Source organism: Carcharodon carcharias, chromosome 1, assembly GCF_017639515.1.
Source record: "Carcharodon carcharias isolate sCarCar2 chromosome 1, sCarCar2.pri, whole genome shotgun sequence".
Classification (NCBI taxonomy): Eukaryota; Metazoa; Chordata; class Chondrichthyes; order Lamniformes; family Lamnidae; genus Carcharodon; species Carcharodon carcharias.
Window position 1 is genome coordinate 87,425,323 of NC_054467.1, and position 18,975 is coordinate 87,444,297.

Here is an 18,975-nt window from a genome sequence, read left to right on the forward strand (position 1 = left end):
TGCCTCTCTGTGAGAGACCCAGAGATTCCAGTGATAACCCACGCACTATTTTTACCTTTTTGAAGCTGCCTGCCATTATCTTCAAGAACCAAGATGTGTAAAGCTTTAATAAAAACAAAAAACTGTGGATGCTGGAAATCTGGAACAAAAACAAAAATACCTGGAAAAACTCAGCAGATCTGACAGCATCTGCGGAGAGGAATACAGTTAACGGTTCGAGTCCGTATGATCTTCATCAGAATTAAGGAAAAATAGAAAAGAGGTGAAATATAAGCTGGTTTAAGGGGGGGTGGGACAGATAGAGCTGGAGAGAGGGCCAGTGATAAGTGGAGATTGCCAAAAGTTGTCACAGACAAAAGGACAAAGGGGTGTTGACGATGGTGATATTAGCTAAGAAATGTGCTAATGGTGACATTAAGGGTAGCAAGCAGGGCGAACAAGGGATAGATAGCTTTGTTACATTAGCATTTTAGAAGTAAGCTCAGTAATTACTCATGTACCTTGACTGGTGAATGTTGAGTTCTAAAAGTATGCCAGGTAGTCTGCATTTTTTTAAATACTTCAGTATTTTTTCACCGTTTAAATTGATTTTATCCCACTATATCTTACATTTATGCCAGCATGTTTGATGTTTGAGAGTTGATGGGGCTAGAAATTGCCCTGTTTCTGGTGCACTAGTGTGGGTATCCAGTGAATGTGTACTGGAAGTAGTTGGTCCTTGCCCAAGTGGTCATTCATCTGTACCAAGGTACTGAGTCATTGACAAAAATCAAGAGTAGAATCTCCAGCTGATTTTTCTTCTCCCTACCCCAAGCTACTAAAGCCATTTGAAACATTAGCTGACCTGAGTAGGAATCAAAGTGTTACCTCTATTGTGTGTCTTTATTTTGCACTGAAATACATTTGCAACTGAAAGTATCAACTGTGGTTCAGTTGGTAACTTCTGAGTCACAAGGTTCCAGTTTCAAGACCCTTCCCAGGGCTTGAGCACAAAAATCAAGGCAGACACCCCAGTGCCATATTGAGGGAGTGCAGCACTGGCAGAGATGCTGTCTTTTGGATGAGACGTTCAACCGAGGTCCCTTCTGCCTGCTTGGGTGGCATTATTTTGAAAAAGAGCCAGCGAGTTATCCCCAGTGTCCTGGCCAATATTTACCTCTCAATCGACATCACAAAAATAGACTATTTGGGCATTATTACTTTGCTGTTTGTGGGGGTTTGCTGTGTGCAAACTGGTTGCCATGCTTGCTACATTACAACAGTGACCACTCTTCAAAAGTATTTCATTGCTGTAAAGTCTGTTGAGATGTCGGTGGTCATGAAAAGTGCTATATAAATGCAAGTCTTTCTATCTTTTATTAGAGGCTTTTTCTTCCAAATCTTTGTGTTCTTTAGTGAATGAAGTAATCCCATTGAACAAAGTAAACAAAGCCTTTTCCCTGGGAACAAAATCAACGTAAATATGTGAGCAATTGTGCAGCTTTTATCTGTTAAAGAAACACTACAGAATCGCACAGCATTCCACACAACACCATGCTTAATTTTTTAAAATAACTTTGAGAGCATGGATATGGCAAGATCTCAGTCAGTTATCCTCTTGCTAACTGAATTCTATTAGTGTCTGATTCTGCAATCTACTGATCTGATTTGACTTGGGAGTGCAATAGGGGTAATAATAATGGGCAGTTTTGGTGCAGATGGGAGGTTGAAATGTGAAAAAAAATCTGAACCAGGAAACACTCACTTCCAGTTTTAATGAAGGTGGGATGAGGGGCAAGTGACCAATTTGGTTCAGAAAACAGATCAGTCATTCAAATCTCTTCTTGTGTGCCTCCATTTTTGCAAAGTTTCTAATTTTAATCCATGTTGGCTGGATTTCCCTGGGCTTAAGAAACCCAGCAGGTAAAAGGAAAAAAGAAGAACTGGATCCATCAAATAAATATTGTCACAACTCTCTGCTTGTGGGCCATAAGGAGCAGGAGTGTTCTCCACCCAACAGCTTAGCCTGTCAACAGCCCTCTGATCTCTCATTCTGTCCCTGATGAATCCCTGTGAATCATGTTGGCCTCTGAATGGAAAATTTGTCTGAGAAAAAAACATATATTTGACAGCAATCTGAGTCCCTGACTCTAACTCTTTTCCCTGAACCCACCTCCTGTTCTGAAACCTCACCCGTGGCAAATATCACAGCTTTGATAAAACTTCGGTGTAGTTACATTTAAAGCCTGGCATTTAAATCTGTGCCTTAACCCTCCACTATTTACAGACGTACATACGAACGAAAAACCGGAGTAGGCCATTCAGCACCTCGAGCCTACTCCGCCATTTAATAAGATCATGGCTGATCTGATAGTAATCTGAAATCTGCATCCCACCTACCACCGATAACCTATCACCTCTTTGCTTAACAAGAATCTATCCACCTCTGCCTTAAAAATATTCAAAGACTTGCTTCCTGAAAAGGTGGTGGAAGCAGAGTTCCAGAGACTTTCATCCCTTTGAATGAAAAAAATTTGCCTAATCTCTGTTTTAAATGGGCAACCCCTTATTTTTAACCAGTGACCCCTAGTTCTAGATTCTTTCACAAGGGGAAACATCCTCTCCACATCCACCCTGTCAAGACCCCTCAGGATCTTTTATGTTTCAATCAAGTTGCCTCTTACTTTTCTAAAGTCCAGCAGATACAACCCTGGTATGTCAACATTTCCTCATAAGCAAACCCACCAATTCCAGGTATTATTCTGGTAAACCTTCTCTGAACTGCTTCCAAAGCATTTACATCCTTCCTTAAATAAGGTGACCAAACTGTATACAATACTCCAAATGTGGTCTCACTAGTGCCCTGTACAACTGAAGCACAACCTCCCTACATTTGTATTCAATTCCCCTCGCAATAAATTATAGCATTCTATTAGTTTTCCTAATTATTTGCTGTACTTCATTGTAGCCTTTTGTGATTCATGCACTAGGACACCCAGATTCCTGTGCACCTCAGAGCTCTGCAATCTCTCACCATTTAGATAATATGCTTTTTTATTCTTCCTGCCAAAATGGACAATTTCACATTTTCCCACATTATGCTCCATCTGCCAGATCTTTGCCCACTCACTTAACCTATCTATATATGTTCGTAGCCTCCTTATGTCCTGTTCACAACTTGCTTTCCTACTTATCTTTGTGACATCAAATTTGGAACCATCCCTTCAATCCCTTCATCCAGTTCATTTACATAAATTGTAATAGTTGAGGTCCCAGCACTGATCCCTGTGGCACGCCAGTCATTACATCTTGCCATCTTGAAAACGAACCATTTATGCCTACTCTCTGCTTTCTGTTAGCCAGCCAATCTTCTATCCATGCCTATATGTTACCCCCATACTATAAGCTTTTATTTTCTGCAATAACCTTTGATGTGGCACTTTAACAAATGCCTTCTGGAAATCTAAGTGCAGTACATCCAATGGTTCCCCTTTATCCACAGTAATGTTACTTCCTCAAAGAACTCTAATAAATTGGTTAAACACGATTTCCCTCACACAAAACCATGTTGACTCTGTCTGATGACCTTGAGCTTATCCAAGTGTCCTGCTGTAACTTCTTTAATAAAAGCTTCTCACTGGAATAGCTTACCCACTGGAACTCACTCCAAATACCTATATTATTTGAAAAACCCAATCAGACTCTCTAGTGCAATCTTTTTTAATCACTGTAGCAGGTAATTTGTGAAAAGATTCATCAAATGCTTTGTTTGGTTTGTTTTTGTATTAGTTGGTAAGATGCGTATTTAACCGAGTTAAAAGAAAAAAGCTTACATTTATATAATATATCACCACTTTGCTTGGGGTGTCTTAAAGCACTTGACATTCAATAATGACTTATATTTATATATTTCGGCCTTACATAATAAAACATTGCAAGGTGCTTCCCAAGAGCATTGTAAAAGAAAATCTGACACTGAACCACGTAAGGAGATAACTAGTCCAATGACCAAAGGCTTGGTCAAATAGTTAGCTTTTAAGAAGTGTGTTAAAGGAGGAAAGTGACATAGAGAGGTGGAGAGGTGTAAAGAGGGAATTCCAAAGCTTAGGTCTTAGACGACTGAAGGTCCAGCAAATAAAGGTGGAACGATTAAAATTGGAGAAGCTTAAAAAGCCAGGATAACATAAGTGTAGGTAATTCAGATGGTTGTGGGGCTGGAGATGACTACAGAGATAAGGAAGGGTGAGGCCATGGAGGGATTTGAAAACAAGGATAAGAATTTTAAAATCAAGATGTTGCTTGACCAGGAGCCAATGTAGGTCAGCTAGTGCAGGGGTGATAAGTGTCCAGGACTTTGTGCAAGTTAAGACACAGGTGGCTGAGATTTGGATGACTTCAGGTTTACGGAGAGTAGAAAGTGGGAACCAGCCAGAATTGGGTTGGAATAGTCAAATCTAGAAGTAACCAAGAAATGAATGAGCATTTCTACAGCATATGAGCTGAGACGGGGTGAAGTTGTTATGTTCTGAAGGTGGAAATATGCCATTTGAGTGATGGTGAGAATATGTGGGTGGAAGCTCATCTCAGGGTCAGATATGACACCGAGGTTGCAAGCAGAGTAGTATGGTTTTTATTCAGTCAGGGGATGTGGGCATTGCTGGCCAGGTCTGCATTTAATGCCCACCCTTTTTGCCCTTGAGAAGATGGTGGTGAGCTGCCTTCTTGAACTGCTGCAGTCCATGTGGTGTAGGTACATCCACAGTGCTGTTAGGGAGGGAGTTCCAGGATTTTGACCCACTGACAGTGAAGAACGGCAATATATTTCCAAGTCAGGATGGTGAGTGGCTTAGAGGGCAACTTGTAGGTGATGGTGTTTCCATCCATCTGCTGCCCTTGTCCTTCTAGATGGTAGTGGTTGTAGGTTTGGAAGGTGCTGTCTAAGGAGCCTTGGTGAATTTCTGCAATGCATTTTGTAGATGGTACACACTGCTGCCACTGTGTGTCGGTGGTGGAGGGAGTAAATGTTTGTGGAAGGGGTGCCAATCAAATGGGCTACTTTGTCCTAGATGTTGTCAAGCTTCTTGGGTGTTGTTGGAGCTGCACTCATCCAGGCAAGTGGAAAGCCTCAGATTGTTGCCAGGGAGAAGGATAGACTTGGTAACTAGGGAACAGAGTTTGGAGTCAACAATCTCTTCTGCTTTCCCAATATTTAATTGGAGGAAATTCCTGCTCATCTGTACTGGATGTTAGATAAGTAGTCTGATAATTTTGCCACAGTGGAGAAATTGAGAGAGATGGTGCGGACATAAAGCTGGGTGTTGTCAGGGTACGTGTGAAAATCAATGCTGTGCTGTGGCAATGCTTGCAAGGAGCAGCATGTAGATGTGAAATAGGAGGGGCACAAGAATATCGTTTTGGAGGACACCTGAAGTAACGGCGTGGGAACAGGAAGAGCGACCGTTTCAAGTGATTCTCTAACTACAACTAGATGGATAAGAATAGAACCAGGCAAGTACAGTGCCATCTGCTTAGACGGCTGTGAAGAGGTGTTGTGAGGGATTAATGTGGTCAGCCATGTTAAAGGTTGCAGACGGGTTGAGAAGAATGTGGAGGGATAGCTTAATTTAGTCGCAATCACTTTTGATAAGAGCTGTTTCAGTTCTGTGGCACGGGTGGAAACCTGACTGGATGTTCAAACACGGAGTTCAGGAAAGATGGACACTGATTTAGGAGGCAGCATCTTCAAGGACTTTAGTGGAAGTGAGATTGGAGATTAGGTGGTAGTTTGTAAGGGCAGTCGGGTCAAGGTTTGGTTTTTGAGGAGAGGTTTTTTGAAGGCAACATGATAAGATGCGATATAAACACTAGTTTTCTTTTCTATAAGAAACTTTCCATAAGAAACTACTAAGAGAATTGAGGAAGAAAAGGCTGTTCAATTAATTGCTTTTGAAAGTGAGTGATTTCTGCTCTGCAGGTGAATATGGGAGTCCTTTTGTGCACATTACAAGATATCATAAATGCAGTGAGATGAATGACCAGTTAATCTTTGTTTTTTATGTGTTGGTTGAAGGAGAAATATTGCTTCAGACCCCAGAGAACTATTCTTTAAATGTGATTTTTATGTCTCAAAATATTTGAGCAGGTTGATATTGCAGGCCAATTGGAGCTAGAACTAAGTATAGATAAATTTTATTTCCAATTTCATTGTTGTAAATTGCACTTGCATTTTGCGACAAATGGATTTTGTTGTAATGTGCTAATTTGCCATACTTGGGCTCAATGCTCACTCTAGTGGTAAGTTTCAGCAGTAGCAGGGGAAGCCAGAAACATTGTTGATAGTATGAAAGCAGGGATTTCTCAGTAGAGAATATTTCCTTGGGGTAAGATATGGCACATATTTGTTAGAAACCTAAGTGTATTAAATGGGCCATTGAGAAAGTAGTTAATACAGAAAAGACTACAACCTGCACTAAGCTCAATGACCATTGTCATTAGTATTTCTTAGATATGGTAAAGTAGAACAGTTAGCTTGCACAATATTGCAACAATTTGAATTGATCACTTTTTTATAATAAAAATTATTTTGAATACAAACTTTGGAATTGGTTGTTCATCTAATTTGCTGCCATGGGATCCTTTTGTGCACATGTTGGCTATCATGTTTAGACTGAAAAACACTTGGACATGTCCCGGGGAAAACATGTTAAACATGTTATATAAAGGCAAGTTTATTTTTCTCAAGAATCATTGCAGAATGAAATAAGAAAAGGCTGCCCGGTTTGTTCATGCTGTCTTTTAAGTCCAAGTATAGGACCTACTTGGAATTTTCCATTTCTCTGTGTGAACGTTCACCTTTATGAAGGTTAGAGTGGTTAGCAAAGCATATAGAATCGAGTTATTCATAAATAGAGGCATTGAGTACCAAAGCAGGTAGGTTATGCTGAACCTTTTATAAATCTCTGGTTAGAGCCCAATTAGAGTTTTACGATGGTCCTGGTCATGACAGTTCTTGAGAGGGTGCAGAGGATATTTACCAGAATGGTTCCGAGGATAGGGGATTTTAGGTACAAGGTTAGGTTGGAAAGGCTGGGGTTGTTCTCCTTTGATTTAAGGAGATTGAGAGGAGATTTGATAGTGGTGTACAAGATGATGACAGGTGCTGATAAGGCAGACAGTGAAAAACTTTTCCCGTTAGCTGATAATAGAAGGACTAAGAGACACAGATTTAAGATTTTGGGCAAGAAATGAAGAGGGGATGTGAAAGAAAATCTTTTTATGCAATGAATAATTGCGACCAGGTACTCTCAGCCCATGAGGATGTTGGAAGTGGAAACAGTCAATGATTTCAAAAGGAAATTGGATATCCACTTGAAGGAAAAGATTTGCAGAGCTATGGGTATCAAGCGGGGGAGTGCGACTAACTGGATTGCTTTGCGGGGAGGCAGTAAGGACTCGGTGGGCCAAATGGCCTCTTTCTGTGCTATAAAAGACTCTATGGCCTACAGCTGTCTTTGCAAAAATGGCAGCACAGACTTGGGTCTGCAAGTCCTGGCCTCAAATCAAGCCCCCACCATTTTCACAGGGGTGTGGGACTGAGGGCCATTTCAAATTTACACATCTGTAGTTCACAGAGGCAACTGCACATTGTTAAGGTGCAGCTGCCTCAGTCAGATCTGATTTTGGCTAATGGTATCTCTAAAATAAGATAGGTGGGATTTTCCGGCCCTGCCTGATGTCAGGATCGTCCAGCCCCACTGAAATCCAATATACTTTTGTCTGGGCTGCCGAGTCTTCCACGGGTGGGTCCTGTCACGGCAGGGCTGGAAATGCCGATGTGTGCACTTCAAACTTTGTAGGAGAAGGTCTAAAGCTACTGGTGTTTTTTGGAGAGGTAGAGTACTCTTTTGAATGTTGTCTCTGCACACCTTTAGGTGTGGTAGGTCCCTTTTGGGAGTGGTAAGGTGCCATTTGGGATTATTAAAAGTACATATGAATGTGAGCAAAAAGTGATAAACTCTTTGGAAGTGTCAATCTCATTGGAGCTGTCAAGTCCATTGGAACTGCCAGGAGAACTGTCAAGGTATCTGTCAAGGAATTTAAATCTTCTGCCCTTTAAATTAAAAAAAGTAGTATTAAAAAAAAATCAGTGCCAGGCTGTTTCATTCTGTCTACTGACATAAGCCTGAAGGCTATCATCAAAGGATTAGAGTTGCCTGATTGATTTCACAACCTTTCATTATCACAGTGTAGTGCCTGTCGCTTCACAGTTTCATTGACAGTTCCAAGTGGCTCTATACTCTTTGAAGTGGGACTATGACTTCAAGTGCTTATTTTCATAAGGAATTAAAGGAAGTTAAATGTAGTAAATGGGTATTTATCAAATAATTTTTTTTTGAAATGTGAATTCATCAATGGACACTTAAGAACTTTATTTGATCTCAGCATGGATCCTGAGGTCTGCCCATGGTGGATACTGGCTGAGTTGGTATGGAAGGTGTAAGGGGAAAGGGTGGTGGGAGGGAAGCATGGTTTGGCATGAGTTGGCACGAAGTTGGCATAGGGCTATAAAGGGCCATGTGGGATGAGTGGAGGGGCATAGGTTGGCATTGGGGTATGAGGGATCATGAGGTGGGTGGGGGTCATGAGATGGCATTGGTTGGCATAGACAATGCATGGAGAGTGTGTTGTGGGGGTTGAGGGGTGAGGTCTGGAGGGCTGGTTTTTGTTTTATTTTTTTATTTTCATAGCCTCAGCAAAGTTCAGTGCACCCAGGCCAGACGTTCGCCCAGCCAACTTCGGCACTCGGCAACCTTTTACCTCTTTCCACCTGCTACAACTCCCATTCTCATCCATGCCCTCGGATCAAAACTCAGAACTTCCTGGGCACTTTTTCCTGGGCTGGGCTTGCGGGGCTGGGAATTGCCCCAACTCTGCTTTCCTGACCCAGGAATGTGTAACTTTACTTCTAAGTCATGTGGTTGGTGTTGGATGTAATAGCCTGAATTTTATCAAGTTATCAAGTAATGAAAAAATAAACCCTTAAGCCAGGGGTGGGGAATCTTTTTCTTATCCTTGGCCATGCACACATAGACAAAATCAGTCGTGGGCCACACACATATAAAATTCAACTTAATTTAGATTTTTTTTTAGAGAGAATACAGAAATGTTCAACTCACCCACTGTTTCAATGCAATGGCTGAATTTGAATATTATATTGTTAAATATTATTTTAGTAATTTAGCTGATGCTTTTATTCAAACCAAATTGGTAACAGTGATGATAAATGTTATTTTGAAGGCACTACTGTTATAGGTCTATATATTTAGAAATCTTGATGTGAGCGGATGAAATTGTACAAGGGGCCGGATCCAGCACAAGAGCTGTAGGTTTCCCACCCCAGCCTTAAGCAATTATCTAATATCATCATTTGACAGCGCCTTCAAACCCACGACCTTTACCACCTAGGAGGATGAGAGCATGGGAACACCACCACATGGAAGTTCTCCTACAAGCCACTCACCATCCTGACTTGGAAATATATCACTGTTCCTTCACTGTTGCTGGGTCAAAATCATAGAACTCCCTCCCTTACAGCACTGTGGGTGTACCTACACCACATGGACTGAAGCCTTTCAAGAAGGCAGCTCACCACCAGCTTCTCAAGGGCAATTAGGGATGGGCAATAAATGCTGGCCTAACCAGCAATGCCCACATCCCAGGAACAAATATAAATTTTTTAAGATTTCATTTAGAAAGCATAAACCATGACGATTCTTCCTTACATTTCTCTCAGTTACGTATATAAATACATATTTATGTTACAACATAAATGGATTACAGTAATCCTTGCTTGGTAAGGGCTCTATTGTGATAGGCCTTTGGTTTTGTAAAGTTACAGTTGCCAAATGACTTTTAACAATCTTGCCTTGGCAGAGAGACTTTGCACAGCATGAAATGGGAACACAACAATCAGCTACTAAAAAGTGAAAAGCTAATAGAGTGCGGATCCAGATTATAGTTTAACTACCTGTGACTAATCTTTTAACCCAGGAGCTTTATTTCTGTATTTTTCACAATATAGTACTTAAAATGTTCCTAGAAGGGTGGTGCATGTGGATCTTTGTCTTCCAGTGAATACCCTGGGAAAACAATCCAGTAATAATTTTCTTTTGGGACACAGATATGTTTACAGTGTGTTATGCTATGTCTTCTGTACATTAATCAACCTCACCCTGAGCTTCTTTGAGGATGTATTGCTATACCTTGTTGATGTCTGGTCAAAATATTAATGACTATTCTGGTCACATGCAAACATTTTGCCATATGCGGATAGAAGAGTTCCAATGTGTACACATGTACATTTTACCACTGAGGGTGGTTTCTTCCTGTCAGCCAGTTTCATAAACACGAGGTTGGCAATGCAGTGAAAGTGAATGGACTCCAAAGTGGAACTATGACTAACCATGCGTAAGAGTTTACCAATAATGCAATGGTAATACAGTGGCTTCTCTGTCACTGTGATAACCTGAGATCAATTGTAGGCCATTCTTAACATCTGCATACACTGCTCAACTCTCCAGGTGTCTCAGTTAATACTTACACTGTTTAATATGAAACTGACTAACAGTTGAGGGAAGTCCTAGGTTTGATCTTCAATTCACTAAGTTAACTGATCACATGGCAGCAGGGGACTAGAATTCAGCACTCCTGTGAGTGAGGGAAAGCAAAAATCTACTAAGGCTCCTGCTACCTCTTGCTATCTCATGACCCTTGATGGAATATGTACCAGTACCAATGCTGACTGAATTAAGCATATCTGTGATGGCCTATATAGTTTGATGGCCTGTGACACTTGCTGTTGAGGCTTATACATGAGGAATGTATACTTGAATAAAGTATCCAGAGCTTGGTCTGTGTCTATGTAAGAGTACATCTGCTTGAGTCAGTGCTTTCAGGAAATGAGGGCAGGTAATTGGAGGGGACAAGATAAATTATACAATCATTCCTCCATCCACCCTCTTTAAAAAGTGTACAATGTTAATAATATGAACAAATCATTTGCATCGCTTTTTTCAAATGACTATCAATCAGTATTGTGAAAGTAAAATATTCAAGCCTAGTTAGACCAGTAATTCTACTACAATATAATGCTGGGTTGATTTACTTTATTCATACAAACAAAATGAGGAAAATGTCATAAGAATATATCTTAAAACTGCTTACCTAACCTTTTTCCTTTTTTTGCAGGTAAGTAAATGAACATTATTATGAGGAACTGACATGGAAAGATGAGCACCATGTTACAGAAGGTACCTGTTCTGTTTTCCTAATATATTGATTCTGCTCTGAGTAATTACACTGATAGGTTGCTGGTTTTATCTTCAATGATATCAGGGCAATTTAATCCTGAGTTCCTTTTAATAGCGGTTCAATATGTGATGCTCCTCTTACATCATTTGTTGGTCACATTTACTGTGTGCTGATGAGCACAGCCATAAATAAGGCCATTCTTTTGGAGTTGAAAGACTCAAACATTCAGAATAAAATGGTTTGTATCAGAGAGCACAGAATAGATCCAGTAGGAATGTTAACAGGAGGATTTGAAATAGAGTTTAAAAATATTTGTTTTAATAAATCTAACCTTGATGTTGTGTAGTGTCTAAAAACAAATGAGTTCTCCAATCTCTAATTTTTCTAACTCTTTCGAATTCAGCGTTGTGATGGGCTGTAGCACTAGTGGGCACTCTGGCTATGGTATCATGGTACCATGGTACTGGAGTAATTTCTTGATGACAAGTCATTGCAGCATATGTTTGCCCTCTGGCTATATATAGGATATCTGAAGTTCAACCTGAATTGACCCCAACTTATTCAACTTGAACCTAGACCCAAACTACATTTCATAGGTGGAAACTTGTCTTAATTTCTGGTTTTCCAACTTGTACTGCAAAATTGTCTTGATGAACAGAGATCAGCCTTTTTACAAGGAGTCTGAACCAAGCCAACTGAAACCAAGCCACAGCATGATTGAAGCAAATCAGCTTGTATGAGTTTAACTTTTTGACCTAGCACTACGCTCTCTCCTGAATATGTTGACTGCAGTATTACAGATGGAGAAATGAGGTAATCTTCAGTTAGATAGAACTATGTGTGCATACCTGCTGCTTCCATTTCTTCATTTTGGATTGATATTCATGATGCTATTGTGGCCATGAGGCACCTTCATAAGCAGTTTAAGAACTAATTACATTAAAGACATATAAACTGTTACTTGCAGTGGGAGGCTGAGCATTGTTTACCTATGATCTAGATTTTAAATTCTTTCTTAAAGCACGACATTGGCTTGACTTGGACAGCATCAATGAAGTGAGTGTGACTGCCCTTGACATCAAGGCCACATTTGACCAAATGTGGCATCAAGGAGCCCTAGCAAAACTGAGGTCAATGGGAAACTGAAAACTGAAAAAATGTGAATCGGGGGAAAATTCTCCACTGGTTAGAGTCATACCTAGCACAGAGGAAGATGGTTGTGGTTGTTGGAGGTCAATCATCTTAGCTCCAGGACATCACTGCAGGAGTTCCTCAGGGTAGTGTCCTAGGTCCAACCATCTTCAGCTGCTTCATCAATGATCTTCCTTCCATCATAAGGTCAGAAGTGGGGATGTTCGCTGATAATTGCATAATGCTCAGCACGATTCGTGACTCCTCAGATACTGAAACAGTCCAAGTCCAAATGCAGCAAGACCTGGACAATATCCAGGCTTGGGCTGACAAGTGGCAAGTAACGTTTGCACCACACAAGTACCAGGCAATGATTATCTCCAACAAGAGAGAATCTAACCATCGCCCCTTGACGTTAAATGGCATTGCCATCACTGAATCTCCCACTATCAACACCATGGGGTTACCATTGACCAGAAACTGAACTGTACTAGCCATATTAATACTGTGGCTAGAAGAGCAGGTCAGAGGCTGGGAATCCTGCGATGAGTAATCCACCTCCTGACTCCCCAAAGCCTATCCACCATCTGCAAACCACAAATCAGGAGTGTGATGGAATACTCTCCACTTGCCTGGATGAGTGCAGCTCCCTCAACAGTCAAGAAGCTTGACACCATCCAGGACAAAGCAGCCCGCTTGATTAGCACCACATCCACAAACATTTACTCCCTCCACCACTGACGCACAGTAGCTGCAGTGTATACCATCTACAAGGTGCACTTCAGGAATTCATCAAGGCCACTTTGACAGCATCTTCCAAACCCACAACTGCTACCACCTAGAAGGACAAGGGCAGCAGATAGATGGGAACAGCACTACCTGGAAATTCCCCTCCAAATCACTCACCATCCGGACTTGGAAATATGTCACCATTCCTTCACTGTCACTGGGTCAAAATCTTGGAACTCCCTTTCTAACAGCACTGTGGTTTACCTACATCACATGGACTGCAGTGGTTTAAGAAGGCAGCTCACCACTACCTTCTCAAGGGCAATTATGGATGTGCAATAAATGCTGGCCCAGCCAGCAACGCCCACATCCCATAAACGAATAAAAAAAATAATTAATTATGTAATCTACACTTTGAGGTGAACAGGGATTTGAGGCAGAGTATACATCAGATTGATTAGAATTCTTTGGCTGGGCAAATCCATTCAATGTGATCTTGGTGGTTATGCCAGGATCCCACTTGCCAGTGCTAACTAATGTTATCCAACTGGGATCAAGCAGAGGGCACCCACATCAATGGGACAAGTGGGCATCACCGAGGATGAGTTGTCCTGCCCTCCTTCCCAGAAACTTGCAATAGCCCCTTTGGCTCCTTGTATAAAAGGGGAACTCAAGGTAAATTTAAAAAGAGAATTGCATTATTCTCCAGGGGTTCAGACAACTTGTTTATGCAACATCTGCAGACGTGTTCACCACCTAGGACCATGTTCCCCCAGAATCCAGTCAGTGGGAATACCTGGGGTGAGTAGTGCCATTTTCAGGCTCCAAAAGTGATGGATGAATGTCTGACTCCATAAAGAGTAGGCGGAAAAATTCTAGAAACAATCAAAACCCATCACAGCCCGGTCTCTGCTGCTTTTCAATAGGTTTTGCTAATGTTTTACCACAGTTACAATTGGAAACTGTGGAACTAGGATTTTCAGGGCCATTTACTTTAAAACCGTTTAAAAATAGAATTTTGATGTGGGCTATCTACTTCAGCTTAGCACATACACATGCTGACTTCTGCTCCTCATTATATTGCAGTAGGATCAGATATAGCAGCAAATGGGGAATGGATGGGAATAGTATAAATCGGATTTAAAATAACACATACTTTTAAAAAAAAAGATATATCAAGCTCCCTGGTTAATCCTGTAAGCTGATGCAATAGGTTAAGTAGATCAGAAGGAACCCGATTCAATCCTTGGTCTGTGCTGAGTTCGCTGACCTCAACTGCAGCTACAGCTAGCCTCAGTGCCTTTTGTCGAGAGGGGAAGTTGTTTCTGTTTGCTGTCCACATGGTGGTCCATGTGTGAATGTTGTTTGAGGATGTGATTCAACTCAGAGCCTGATGAATAGCCTTCCAACACCTCCTGTCATGGATTGCCCATGAACAGAGGTCCATTGGGTGGAATACTAAGGGTGTCAATTGTCCCTTGGAACTGGTAGAAAACTGTCTTGGGCAGCAGAGCAAAAAAGCTGTAACAAATAGCCTGTTATTTGCCTTATCTGGGAACTGAATGCCAGGCAGATCATGTGATATAATTCATTTTGTGTTGTCACCCAAGACTAATAACTACCCTGATATCTCTATGGGAAGGGAAGAGAGAAATTGGCAGGGTTATTTTAAATAAAAACTGAGACAGTGAGATTTTACGACTTACAAAGTTGACACTTCTGACAATAAACAAACTGATGAGTTTGTGCAGTGCATGAGTCAGTTCAATATTCAGTTTGAGCCAGTATTTCCCTCTCCCTTCTAATCCTCCAGTTTGTTATCTCCACCTCCCGGTTTTTACTTCCATCACCACCATGCTGTGCACCATTAAAGCAGACAGCCAGCCTGCACTCAGTCTGTCAGTGCGGCTTTATAGTTGGCTTTCCGGAGATGTGTGAAGGTTGTTAAGATTGTTTTGCTCTTAAGTTTCCTTTCATTACCAGAAAGCAGGAATCCTCCTCTGCTATCACTAGGCGCAATGTTCTGAGACAGCAACACTTCAAAGAAAGCTTTGCCTGAAGATTAGGCCTAGAAATGTTCCAAAAAGATTGTTAAGATTGTCATATCTTGTACAGAACCAAATGTTATTCCTATGGTAATTGTAGTTACTCTCTGCAGGATGAGACATGGCCCCTAATTTATGTGACTGATGTCAAGTTAGTAACTACCATTTGAGTTTCAGATGTTTCTTGTATTCTGCGAATAGGGTAATGACCAAAAGTCCAAAAAGCAGGAATGCTGGCAGCTGATGTGAATGTTTAAGGAAATCAATACCCTATTTTTAAAAATAATAACATCAATAATTTGCTCAATAAATGAAATAAAAATCCCTTTTTAACTGTTTTGGAGTCAGTGATACCCTTGTGGCTAAATGTAGCTGTGGTATCAAGCATTGTGTTTGTTGCTTTATAGAATTTTGCACTTTATAATGAGAATTTTAAGCCTTTTACATGTTTAATTTATTATGGATACACATTTGCATGATGCATTTCGACATTTTCTATGGTATGACACGAAAAGTAAACTCTTTTTAATAATGTGATGTTTTCTGTCATGTTGTTTACATGTAGGCCAGCACATATTCTGTAGAGTACTTCAAGGAAGTCATGTTTTGAAGGCTGAGATGATGCAATTGACTGTGAGAGCAATGCTTGAGTAGTTTATTTGTATCATCTCAAACCCTCCTTGTTTCAGTGCCTTGAGATATATTCTGGAGTGTGTTATGCAGCACAATATTTTCACATATCTAAGTGTGAAGCTCATACTGTTTGATAGATGGAAGAATCTTGTTTGTGCACCTGTGAACTGATAATATTGCTAGTTGGAAACAGTGTTATTGGAATTTATTTTACTGATTCTTATAAGAGAAATTCATAGCTTTATTGAATTATAGTTGAATGGGCATGCATAGGTATGGACATGAAACTCAGAAACATGTTGATGTCAGAATTAGATTCAGGTTAGTTTACCTTTAGGAACATAACAGAAGTAGGCCATTCAGCCCCTCAAGCTGCCACCACCATTCAATTAGATCATGACTGAACAGTATATTCGTTCATGAAATGTGGGCATTGCTGGCAATGGTAGCATTCTTTGCTAGGTTGGAGTGCCACATGCACTGGCCAAAGCAGCAATATTTTGTAGATCTTTAGGAGGCTATTTGAAAAAGGGCCTGATTTCTGTTTGCAATAAATGCCCACCCATATACATTTGCCAGCATCTCTAATATTTGAGCGGAAAATTTCTGGTCACTTTTTCTCCCCCGATCCAAGGGTGTTAAGGTCAAATTTAACATCTCTGCTGTTATTTGACTTGGGCCAACTAACTCAACAGCGACTTGAAATTGAACCTGAGGTGTTCCGGCTCTGCACAGCTCAATTATACCTTATTTTTATGGACTGAGCCATACTCCAATTGGGAACTGAGGAACACTATCTTCATTGGAAAGTGTTGAACGTTTCTATCACATGTTTATGAATACATGTCACAAATTAGATTTGAAATGAATCTACTTGTTGCTTGTACATGAGGTAGAATTTTCTCATCGGCGTGCGGGGGTGGGCCCCACACGCCAATGCATAAGATGACACATGGTGATGTCAGGCGTGCGTCCCGATGTCACCACGTCCCGGTGTCATTCTGATCCTTCATTCAGCAGGCACGCACTGGAGTCAGCTATGCGCCCACTTTAAGGTTAGCGGGCAGGCAAAGAGCCCAAGTGGCCTTCGCATTTATCATGAAACCTCATCCACAGGCGGGCCTTAATTTCACTGGAAACTTAAACTTCATTATCAAAATCAAGCCCCTTTTGTAATTCTTTTAAGAACAAGACAGTCTGTGCCTAACTTAATTGACATAACTAAATTGGTAAAATTATGCTCTTTTAAGTTAATACTGTTTTGGTGGGTAATATAATAATTAGTTGATTGGCACAGTTCTGATTAGTTCTCCAAGTGAAAGGAATATGTGTCAAATTCAGAAAAACTAATGCAGGATTTACTTGAAAATTAAGTTACTAATATTTTTTTAAAAACCTTCCCATAAGATAAAGTGATATGAAGGTATAGCCAAATATCATTTCATATGGTTCTAACACATTAGCACAGGTCTGAGAAAATTCCTGGCCAATATATCAAGCAGCAAAAGTTGATCATTAGCAATAATGCAATAAAAACAGTAGTTAACTCTGCTCTGATCATCTTTTAAAATTTGTAGCCTTTTTAAAATAAACTTGAAATAAGTGTGCAATAATTGTGATTTTGCTTTAAATGATCAAAATAGTTATTAAAATAAATTCGATTTTTATGTGGAATATTTATTTTCAAATAACTCATCTCAATAGAGAAATAATACTGGGACCAAACTTTTTAATGGTCTTATTTTAAAATTCATTCTCCTGTTGTTGAGCATCAGCTGTTGGGAATGCACAGTGAGACTTCAGGCACAGAAATCATTGGACCTCTTGAAAGTTTTCAGATTATTGAAGCACATTAAGGTTATTGAACAGAATGTCTTCAAGAAACTGCTGTCATCCATACCTGAGTTCCCAGGTGAAACTCCATACTGGGAGCTTCAAATTCTAAAATGTACTCTGTATTTTCTAAAAATCCATTTTAAATACCATTGAATTTAAGTATTGCTAAAAAAAGAGACATATCAATGCTTTTCATCTTGTTCTCTTCAGGACACTTTGCAAGAATACCAATTTAAGGGGAAAACAGCAATTTAAACTGTACGAGAAGGAAATGCTGTTTGTTTGGCAAGTGGACTCTGATTGGTAGAGGCGTTGTCATGGAGAATTCACCAGTGATGGTGACTAACAGATAACTGCCAACCAATCAGCACCCACTTCTCATATGGTATAAATTGTTGTTTTTCCCTTTCTTGGTATTCTTGCGAAGTGTCCTGATGAGTGCAAGACAAAAAGCTTTGACATATCTCTCTTTTTTTCAGCAATACTCAAGTTCTGTACTACTAAACAGCTATTTTCCATTGAATTGTTGCCTCAGGGAAATCCACCATGCCAGCTGTTCCCACTTCAGACTCTCCATTGAGGCTTAGAAGTTCAGCTGAATGGTAGTATACAATTTTTGTATCAAATCACTCTGTGCTGCACCTCCTGCGTCCTCAAAACAACTCACGGACTTAAAGTTTCAAAAATAAGTCAACTGTCTATTAAACGTTTCTTTAAGTGCTGCTGTATTGCTCCCCTAATAAATGATTGGGTAAATGAAGTGCTTAATGAAGGCCTGGGTGCATGAAATTAGCTAATCTCAGCCAGGGCAATGGGTGGAGTGCTGGAAGACTGACATGGGGCCTTTTCCATGATTAAGTGGGCCGGGCCGCCATGGTTCCTGCCATGACAGGCCCGTATCTGTGGCACAATGTACTCTGGCTTTAACATACCCAACTACCTGCCTTTTTATACCATTATAAGTGGAATTTACCTGCCTTCTCTTCATGGTTGGAGTGGCATGTTACAAACATTGTGTGCTGCCATTTATGGTAGGAGGGTAACATTATGGCTCAAATTCTATTTAGGAGGTGAGCTAAATAAATGAGAAGCACATGTAACAATCTCAAAGGTAACTCTGCCAAGCAAACATTTTTGAGTTTTTGTACAGATTAATCTCTTCTCTCGCTAGTCTCTCTTATGCCATCTGCTGTGAGTGCATGGCAATACCAGAGCTGTGCTTGGATTAAAGGGTAAAACATAGATGGGTTTATTCAAAATCACTTTTCTCTTGATGTATTTATTTTGAATTACATATATCTGATTTAAAATA

At 40.4% G+C, this 18,975-nt stretch overlaps 1 protein-coding gene across 1 annotated transcript in view; it reads left to right on the forward strand.

Moving 5' to 3' along the window:
- The window catches only part of ank2b (ankyrin 2b, neuronal), an 882,930-nt gene that overhangs the window by 122,200 nt on the left and 741,755 nt on the right, over nt 1-18,975 (forward strand). The window contains exon 2 of the mRNA XM_041195707.1: nt 11,227-11,288. Coding sequence (XP_041051641.1) covers nt 11,268-11,288 — 21 coding nt within the window. The 5' untranslated portion in view covers nt 11,227-11,267. The remainder of the gene's footprint in view (nt 1-11,226; nt 11,289-18,975) is intronic.